Source organism: Protopterus annectens, chromosome 2.part0, assembly GCF_019279795.1.
Source record: "Protopterus annectens isolate FY-2018-M chromosome 2.part0, PAN1.0, whole genome shotgun sequence".
NCBI lineage: Eukaryota > Metazoa > Chordata > Ceratodontiformes > Protopteridae > Protopterus > Protopterus annectens.
In genome coordinates this window covers 870748119-870758422 of record NC_056728.1, presented here as the reverse complement: position 1 = coordinate 870758422, position 10304 = coordinate 870748119, and the positions used below count along the sequence as shown (strand labels likewise).

The window sequence follows — 10304 nt, the reverse complement described above, 5'->3', positions numbered from 1 at the left end:
TGTGTGTGTGTGTGTGTATGTATGTATGTATATATTTATATAAATTCATTTTTACTTCTCTGTTGAATATATGCTATGTTTCTTTGTATGCATCACAATTGTTTTGTAACCTAAATATTCCACTTTTAACTGTACCTACCTTCCATCTCCAGACTGTGTAACCCTACCTCTAGTAATGTGAAGCAAATAGGCAAAATGTGGAACACTTTCAAACAACTTCAACTAGGAAGCTCACAGAAAGGTTAAAACGTGTGTGTGTGTGTGTGTATATATATGTATGTGTGTATATATATCACCCACGCAATAAAGTTATTTTGATAAATGTGTATTTCAGCATTATTTACCATTGATATCCGTTTAAAAAGTTTAACAAAGAATATGTGACAGTCTGTCAGACGGACCATTTTCAACGTGGAACAATGAGGATTATGGACTTTTTAAAACAAAAAATGAACATTCATCGTAATGTACACTTGAGAGGTGCGTATTATATTGTTGTTTTTTTTTTCAGAATGTAATCCGTCTAAGTAAAGAACAGTTTGTTTTGCTGTGCCTACGTCCTAGTAGTGACCTGCTCAGTTACTTTACCGGTTATCACAGCAAAAGAGAGGAAATACATAAACGAAAGCATGTTTTCTAAGCAGTTGCACCAGAGAGAAAGAAATGAATGGAAATATTTTAAGAAATACCTTAACTACAGTGCTTGCTAACTAAACAAAATAATGATGTATTAGCCAACACCGTATACATAAATAAAACGTATGATTATATTCTTGTCCCTTGCAAAAAAAGGTTCTGATTTTTGCATATATGTGTAAATTGCCCTCTGATCTGTAATCTCACATCGCTGCGCTGTGATCTGCAACTCCACATCACAGCTGGTGTGGACACTTTCTGAAGAGCGCATTTATCTCGCTTCTGGGTTTTTTTTCCCTCATATTCTGAACGTTATGCTTGCCTGTTTTCTGTTACCAATCAGTCATGTTTTTTTTTTCTTCTCTACACTACGTACCCCCTTTACCACAAACCTATAAGTTAAGAAACACACCCACACTGGGAAACACCCGCCCTCATTTTATTGTATTTTGCTTTACAACAAGAACCGCCCAAGCTTCGCGCGAAAATCGTAAATGTTTTATTGCTTCACTTAGATTTTACTTTCTTTATAGGCTGTTGTAATAAGACCACCCTTCCGATTGGAGGAGTAGTACACCAGAGTGCCCGGATGTCGGCTGCTCGTACGGTATAAGTAGAGCAATGAAGGCGGGAGGTGTATTACTTTGAATTGTAGCGCCGGAGGGATTTGCTGTTTCCTTTGTCTGTTTTTTAACGGAACTACCGATTTGTTGTATAATGGTAAGGGGATAATAGTGGAGTCATCCGTCGCTTCTTAATTACATAAGAGTGTTTAGTCCTCCGGTTGGTATTAAATAGTTGAAAGAACATCGTCAAAACAACAACGGCATATTTAAGCGATCTGTGTGCGTTTTAGTCGGATATTTTTTGTGATTGGAGGAGTAGTGATCGTGCTGTGTTTTGATTAGGACTTTTAGTACAGTTAATTGCTTGTATGTGACGGTGTTTTTCGTTTATTTCTAGGCTGGTGGTAAAGCTGGGAAAGACTCTGGAAAAACCAAGACAAAGGCGGTTTCCCGCTCGCAGCGGGCCGGACTGCAGGTAAATGATTTTATAAGCTCTTTTGGAGTAGGCCGCACTCAATCGCTGTCGTGGTTCTGGAGAATCCGTCAGCTCTCGATTCGTTTGCGGTAGTACTGTAATACGGTGTCTTAAGTCGTTATGACCAAAAATTTCTATTTTAATTGCAGTTCCCGGTTGGTCGTATCCACAGACATTTGAAGTCCAGGACCACAAGCCATGGGCGTGTGGGAGCAACGGCAGCAGTGTATAGTGCGGCCATTCTGGAGTATTTGACAGCGGAGGTAAGTCGCTAATTTCTAAGTCTTCGGCCTTGCCACGAGGACTAAAGTGTTTGGAGCTTAAGAACTGCGTGGGTTCAGGCGTATTTCTAAATAATTTGGTTGCAGCTTTCAACAGAGCGCAGCGCCGTTTGCTGGAGTAAAGGCAGTGTAGCTTTTCTTAGTGCCATTTAAAGCCGTTTGATTACAGCTTGTTTGCTGTCTTGCCAATTTACCCCCGAGTCATGTTTATTTCTGGACTGTTTAGTTTTAAGATGTAGCTTTTTAACTCCCTGTCACTAACGCTATTTGTAGTTAAGTTGAATGGTATAGACTGAAATTTTGGTGGTCTAATTTCCGGCGATACTCGGTGCAGTCAGTGGTGTTGGGATACATCTAACATCCGTTACTATTTGCTATTTTCGTTGCAAAAGCGGTGCTATTGGTATTTCTTTGTATTGCAAAGCGTCTGGACATAACTTTTGCTTGTGCTGTCTTGAGGTAGTTAGTTGGACCGGTAGCTTATTAAAATGTAAGACGCTCGAGAAACTTGTTTGCAGCTTTAATTGGAAGGTTTGAGTGTGTAGATTCTTTAGCAGCGACTCTAATTGTATGCAAGACTTTGCAGGCACTGGTGGGGAAGACTTGTGAAAGACTGCAGAATGCCGATTTGTTTTTATAGCTGGAATGATGTAGACATTGTAGTGGGAGGTAGAAATGTCATTTCCGGTTAAGGGTTGAAAAGTGCACAGCTGGTCTTAAGACTGAAGTACCCAAACAGATTAATTTAATTTGCATGTCATGTTTCAGTGTGATTTAAATGGGATACGGACTTGACACAATGTGCCTTCAAACGCTTGGCTTTAGATTATTTAGCTCTAGCAAACGCCGGTTTTTCGCTAGCGTCTGAGCTTTGGTGTAGCTTTCTGTATGGAAAGTATGAGCTGTATAAGTTTAGGGTGTTAAAACAAGAACAGGTGTAGCCCACTGCTGTGGTAAGGAGTTTAATCTTGCTGTAGTTCGGCGTACTTGTATATTTGTGGGTCACAAATGTAGAATGAGATCTACTTAAAGGCAGTACAGTTCAATTTGCTTATGTTTGGCGTTGGAACTATTTTTAATGGGGGTGGTTGTGAAGGGAACATGTTTCAAATTACTGTCTTTGCTTAAAACTATATATGGGTGATGTACAATGGCAGTATGGATAATGGGGACAGTACAGCGTAAGTTGCAGGTTCTCTGACTTAAGCTGGCATGAACTTTTGCCATCACATGTGTAGGGTTTCCTTTTCTGTAACTGAATTGAGCACTTTCGGTGTGCATTACTTGCACTGTTGTGTGTTCATAACAGGCTGATCTTTAACATGGTTGCTGATCACCTTGGGACATAACCGCGCAAGTTAATGTAAATTCATAATTGTGCCAAACCGGGTCCTAACACCTGGTTGTAGCCTGATCATCTGGCTTACCTTGATTGGCCTTTATCGCTTCTCAGCCAAACTGATGGTTTTGAGGGTTTGAGTGTTTATGAAGTAATGTTATTGTAGAGGAGACGGCTTGACTCTTGTTTTGTGGTGATGGCCTTTTCAGCAGTTGTGGCCAAGATTACGCTGTACAAATGCTTCGGGGATTCCGAAAGGGAATGTTTACAATATTGCCTGACGTTGAAATTGGGGAGAGGGGGGTTACATTGCAAAGGAGAATACTGATTATTGCTCTACTACACTGTTTACCAGGATAGTAGATTGGTCCTGGGGAGAAGCTCATTACATTAAGTTTCAGAATTAAAAGCTTACAGGTTAACTTTTTATAGCTGCAAAATTAAGAATGTAAATTTAAATATGTCAGGTAGTGAGTATAGTTAAGATATGTAGGATGAGCAAGAGCATTCCCATTGTGAGATTAGGTGTGAGTGAAGTAGTTTTAAGAGGGAGGTAAGTGGGGAAAGAATCCCAGTGACCTAAGCAGAAGAATGGAAGTTTGCCTGGAGGGTGGTGGGCAGGTTTATGTAGCACTATGCATTAAGGATAGAGGCACCATACAGGAGGGAATGGATATGTATTGGCAAGAATTTGTCTGGTGGAGGGAGAGATGAAACTGTCATGGCAACAAAGCCGCAACAAAGCAGTGTTTTTATTTTAATATTTACCTGAATATGGTTACCAATCAAAATTTGACAAATGATTCCTAACAATTTTAGCAGTGGTGACTGTTTCAAGAAGTTATTTTGTCTGGTGATTAGTTCTGTCTAGGGTAATGCTTTTAGAGAGGAATTATTTGGTCTTGGATGTTTAATGCTAGGGGGTTATGTAGCATCAATTTTTCTGTAGAAAAGAGGGCATCTTGGGGTTAATTTTGCTAAGGAAAATGTGGAAGTTGCAGAACAAAATTGTAGAGTCTGCATATTGGATGAGGATGGTATGAAAGTAATTTAAGAACTGAATAGTAGGGGCCTTTGGGGCACACCTGTGGGAGTGTTTAGGAATGGTGAAGTAGCTATTTTCCACTTGTGCTTGTTGCTCATTTGGTGGGAAACTTGTGAACCAGGTGAGACTTAACAGCTTGGAGCTTAGTAAGGAGAAGTTTGAGATGGTGTTGAAGGCCTTTCGGATGTTTGAGATTGTTTGAGGTGTACCTTTATGTAGTGAAATTGTATAGACCTTTTTTCAGAGCCGGGGGACCTGGCTTTCTAAATGTATTGGGTTGCAGATGGGGAAGGCAATGGCTTCTGCAGCTATCTTAAGGAAAGTAAGATGGCATTTCAGCAGGGGCACTGGAGCAATGTTTCAATTTTAGGAGTTTTTTTTTTTTTTTTTAAAGAAGGGAGTGGGGTTAGGGGGAAGGGTGCAGAGTGGGAGGTAGAGATACTGGAGGAGGGGGTGTGATGAGGTTGTGGGGGAACACTTATCAGGTTCGGAAATTCAGTATGTTGAATTGAGACATTTGGGACAGGGCAATGGTTCTTTTTTTGCCTGGGTTAAGAGGAGATTCCATCCCAGGATTTTTGGGTGTTGTTGTGTTGGGCTTTAGAATTGAAATGTAGCTTTGCGGTCTGAGTGTACAAGTTTTACTTTGTTACGGAGTGTTTTGGTCTTCGTTGAAGGAAGTTTTTGTTATGGTAGCATTTCCAAGCTTTCATGGAGACTCATAGTGGCTAGGGTATTAGCCAAGGTATGACGTTTTAGTGCATTTTGTTTTCCAGGGAGCGGAGTGTAGCAGGTTTAAGAAGGTTATGTAGGAGACAGCATTTTCCAGGGGTAGTGTGTTTTGAGTGTCTTCCAGTTAATCTCAGAGAATGTATTTTACTACCGCAAGAGAAGTTCATAGGTTGATACTAGGCTATCTGCCCCAAGGCATTTATAAGCCTAGCCAGTGTTTGGCTTTCACCGCCCTTGATTAGTTGACCATGCTTCTGTATAGTAGGTCACAGAAGGTAGCACTTTTTAAAGTTAGTGTTGCTGCTTGACAGAGGTACAGTAATCTACCATCCATTCATCAAGATTTTTCTTGAGGGTCTGTGACGGGCTCTGCCTGACCTGCATTGGGATTTTGTTCCAGAGTGAGGGGGGGGCCTATGAATATGAATCCCCTCCCTCATGTGTCCTTTATTTCTGTGCTGAGGTTCAGGTCTCTGGAGCGTGTAGCTCTTAAGATTTAGATTTCCTGAGGAGGTGAAGCATGTCCATTAATTCTGGGTTGGACATGGCTTTATACGTCTGACAGATCGCCTCTGAGTAGGCGGTCTACAACTGAGTAGAGCTAGAGTTTCTTTAGCTGAAGGGCACAATGACCTAATCTCTGAGACCCTTTTGGAGGATGCTTGTCAGTAGAGTCTATTTATAGCACCCAGTTTGCAGTAATCTGCAAACTTGGTCAGCCATAGTCCACTGGTGTTAGCCTGTATTATCGGAGAAATATACCGAACATGAGGTCCCGGGACTGAGCCTTGTGGGACACCACTTGTAACTGGTTTAGGGTCTGACATGGCACCTGGTATTCTGACCATGTGGGTTCTATCCCTGAGCCAGTTTGCAACCCATCTTGTGACATAGGGATTGATATTTAAGCTGGTGAGCTTATTTATGATGCCCAAGTGGGGTATTGTTTCAAAGGCCTTGCAAGGTCCAGGTAGCCTGTGGGGACTACCTTCCCTTCATCTATGGCTTTGGTGACTGTTTCAAAGAAGTCAACCAGGTTCAAGAGGCAAGATCTGCCCTTAACTAAGCCGAATTGGGTAGGATCCAGTGTCTGGAGGTTCCCTAGGTCTATGATTTCCATGATACGTTCCATAGCTTTGCAGACCAGGCTTGTGGGGGGGGGGGTCTGTTGTGGCACCACCTTTGAAGTCTTTAGATGGTCTGGTTATGGAGTTAATCGGTTTGTCTGAAGTTAGATTTTTATTTAGGGAGTTGGTAAGAGATTGTATTGTGTGCCGGTTAATAATATCCCCCCAGGATTATAGTTTTATTGGTGATATTGGTTGAGAGCCAGGAGAGAATGTCCTCCTAGGGTTGATGCATTGTCCAGGAGGAATATAGAGGGTGGTTGTACAGATTTGTTTCCACTGAAGGTGGGATAGAAGTTCAGCATTACCAAATTTGGGAATAGGTTTGGAGTAGGGGGTCACTGAGGGGTGAGCTTGACCACCTTTTTTTGTGTGGTCATTTTTGATGTAGTAATTGGGGGTGGGTGGAGTTCAGAGTATTGTCATTTAAGCCAAGTTTCAGAGATGGAAAGAATGTAATTTATGGAGAAGCCAGACATGGAGGCTTATTTTTATTGCATAGGGGGTTGGGAGGGTGGTTTAAATGGCTATGGTGTTTGCCTTACAAACACAAGGTGCAGGGGATAATTGGCTAGGCTTAAAATGGCTCAAGGGCAGTTAGCTTAGTACTAAACTATGAACCTATATACTTTGAGCATTAAGTGCTGTGAAGTAGAGTGTCTACCAGCTGAGTGGGGAGGAGGGGATGGGGAGAATATGTGAAGGAGGGGTTTGGGTGCATGTCCATAGTGTAAGGAGTGTGAGAAGGGGCACTTGTGTAGTACTGTTTTTGTTGTAGGGGGCACTTGTGTGGAGTAGTGTTTTTTGTGGTAGGGTATGTGTATACATAAAGAGCATAATGTTTGAGTAGAAGTTGGGGGGAATGAAGAAAAGTAGGATAAGGGGATAATTAATATTGGGAGACTGCCATGCATGGTGTATAAATGTGGAGAGTTGGGGGTGAGTTTAAGCTGGGAAGGTGTTGAGGAAAAGTTGAGGTAGGAAGTTGTTGGGGGGAAAAGTTGGTGTGTGGTAAGAGTGAGGGGGTGGAGTAGATGTAATGCTTGGAAGAAGTGGTTTTGGGTGAGAATGGTAGATTAATTGGTTAATGGAGGAAAAGGGTGTTGATGGGTGGGGATATGGGGTAGGGGAGCTGAGTGAGCCCGAAGGGTGAACAGAGCAAGTGGAGCAAAGGAGAGGATGTCAACAATCGGACTGGGGAGTAGGCAGTGAGCATGCAAGCAAGGTAAGAATATACTGGGAGGCAGCTAAGAGCCAAGTATGGAGAGTTCTCAAAAAGCTTAATTTAGAACACAGGTTATTGCTATTTGGAGGGAAGTACTAAACTGGGAAGGTAATACTGCCACCTAGTGTCAAGATAGTTGTAATTAAAGAAGTAAGAGGGGAGAAAGTGGGGGCTACAGGGGTAATTAAGACCACAGCAGGCTGCTTGGGACACACAAGGGGCACTACACAAGGTAATGGGTACTTGGGTCTTGGGAAGCAGCACGCTAGGTAGGTATTGCTTTGTTGCATTCTCGGTCTTTGTCTAGAGATGGTGAATCTGGGCAATTTTAGAGGGTAAACACCTTAGTTGGCTGTAGGGGAGAGTTTTGTGCTTGAGTGGATACAAGACTGCTAGGAGTTTAGAAGGGGGTAGAGGAAGAGGCCTCAGATCAGTGAGAATGTGGATAGCAGATAAGGCAGCAATAGTTTTAGCAGAGGTACATGCTGCAGTGAAACCTGAGCTTTACATGAAAAAAAAATTATGGCAGTAGAGTTAATACTAGCGGATGCAGCAACAGTTCCAGCACATGCATATTAAGTTAAAATGGCAGCAAACAGTTCTATTGGGAAAACAATAAGTGAGTTTTGAAGGGTTGTGTAGTCCACCACGTGTGGACTTATGTGGGTATTAGCTGCTTGTCAAGACTAGCATTGTTTCTGGCTTTGTATTTGTCTGTCGGACAAATTCAGGTTGTGCAAGGGAAGTCAATTGAACTGTGGTAGGTGTGGATTGCAAGGTAAGTCACTTATAGGTATGGACCTGTTTAAGGGAAAAACTACTTTAGAGATTAGATATTGAAAATCCTCTTTCAACTTTGCTCTACACAAAGCATTAGCCTTCACCAAAAGCAAAGTGCCCCCCTCAACTTTCTTGCTATCCACTCTTTCTTTTAACAGAGTGCAGTGTTGGTATTTGGGTGAACATGGGCATATCTAACTGGGTTCTGTTTTTTCTGGTATTGCTAGTCCTGTGGTGGAAGGGGTGGTTTTTGTTCACCCCTTCTCAGATCACATCAAATTTACTCCTTCCAAATGGCGGTTTAAAAGCCATTTGGCACTATCTACATGTTTAAGACCATCTAGTAAGCCAAATGTTTAACTATGTAAATACTGTAATGGCAGCAACTGCACAATGGTGTCCTTCACTGCACAATGGTTTCCTTCACTTGGACCATTCTGTTTTTATGCTCTGGCCTGTAGATGGCAAAACTGACAGCACTGAACTTGTTTAGCCATTTCAGTCATTCTTGGAGGTGCATTTAATTAAGGGAGGATTCAGTTGACTAGCAATTTGTGGACAATTAATTGTGGCTTTTGGCTTATCTGTTCCAAGAGCACCTAGTAATGTAACCTTTTAAGGTGCTTGGCTTGAGTTTGGTGGAGGGGGTGGACTTGTAATTTTAATCCTCAGCTGTGCCAACTGGAAAGATGGGTTCTGTGTTGTAGTGCATATGTGTTGTAGTGCATAGTACTTGGTCTGGTAGGGTATCTGTTAACGGTTGACTAAATACTTGTTTTAATAGGTCCTTGAGTTGGCAGGAAATGCGTCTAAAGACTTGAAGGTAAAGCGTATCACACCTCGCCATCTGCAGCTTGCTATTAGAGGTGACGAAGAACTGGATTCTCTCATCAAGGCTACAATCGCTGGTGGTGGTGAGTACTTTTAGTAATGGTTTGGGGGGGGGGTACACATTACAGCCAAGCTGAAGCCTAGTACTTGGTGCATTGTTGCTGCTGGCTTGCCCTTGAGGTCTGTTGGCTTGTCAGTTTGTGTAAATTGAGTAGTCTATCTTGGATATTAACTAGATTGTGTTAATGCTGAACACTTTTGAAACTGTATTCCCTACACTGGGAATTTAGTTTGTATCTAGTCCTTTGGGTGGCTTGACCTGTTAATCATAGGCTAGCTAAGAGCAAGCACTGCTTGCATTAACAAGTCAGTGGTGGGGGGGTGGTGTGAGGATTCCAAAGCTTTCAGCCAGACCTAGATTATCCAGAACTGAAATTTAATTCTGTTCAATTTTTTCCCCTCAAATTGACTCGTGTACTATCTTTCAATGCTTGCATTGTACTTTTACTTTATTCAGTACACTACTAGCCAGTGTTTAAAATTGGTTATAATCTTTTTCCTTTTCTTTCAGGTGTCATCCCTCACATACACAAGTCCCTGATTGGCAAGAAAGGACAACAGAAGACTGTCTAATGATCTGCTGTGAGATTTCTGGACTGTCTAGACAGTGTCCAGTGTTGCAGTAGTGGACTGTAAAACAAAACATGACTTGCTTTTGTAATAGTTTTAGACTTGGGACCCCTGGAGCTGTATTTAAGCATTCTATTTTCAAACCATTTTGGACTTTGTCTTAAGGTTTTAAGTGTTACTGTGGCTTCAGAGAAGCTGTTTTGATTCTAAAGTAGATGTTCTGTAGCGTGTGGTCAACTTGAGTTAACCGTTGGGTTTGTACACCTAAATTGGGAATTTATCGTGTGATTTAAATTTGTGCAGACAGTTTTATAATTTCTACTGGCTTGTCTGTCCTCTTGGACAGAAGTGTGCTTTAACAAGTTTGAAAGTTTTATGACTTGTACTGGTTTTGGCTGTCCACCTCTGTGGATATTAAAAGGAAAGAAAATAAGTGAAGTGCTGGTTCTTTATTGCATGTGCGTCTTTATTTTAATTATCAACAGAGCCCACTTTGTGTTATCCTAAGCATGGTGGTGAGTGGAACACAAAGCTGTTTCTCTGCTTTAATCTGGGTGGGGACCTTCCCTTGTGATATAAAAAACCTGGAATTTGATTTGTCAGTGGAGCTGTTGCATCTGTCATCTTGCTGGCACTG

General features: G+C 41.8%; 1 protein-coding gene across 1 annotated transcript; it reads left to right on the top strand.

The window, feature by feature from the left end:
- The first annotated feature begins 1197 nt into the window (after positions 1-1197).
- On the top strand, positions 1198-10100 carry LOC122793271 (histone H2A.Z). The gene is made up of 5 exons (XM_044061133.1): positions 1198-1356; positions 1600-1677; positions 1827-1940; positions 8991-9120; positions 9609-10100. Exons 1-5 carry the CDS (start codon positions 1354-1356, stop codon positions 9668-9670), a joined length of 387 nt encoding a protein of 128 aa, XP_043917068.1. The 5' UTR covers positions 1198-1353; the 3' UTR covers positions 9671-10100.
- Positions 10101-10304: the final 204 nt, after the last annotated feature.

What these genes read in the sequence shown, in the direction of transcription:
- LOC122793271 (XM_044061133.1), top strand. An exon ending in CGCAGCGGGCCGGACTGCAG is followed by an intron (nt 1,678 to 1,826) that starts GTAAATGATTTT and finishes TTTTAATTGCAG; the next exon opens with TTCCCGGTTGGTCGTATCCA. An exon ending in TGGAGTATTTGACAGCGGAG is followed by an intron (nt 1,941 to 8,990) that starts GTAAGTCGCTAA and finishes TTGTTTTAATAG; the next exon opens with GTCCTTGAGTTGGCAGGAAA.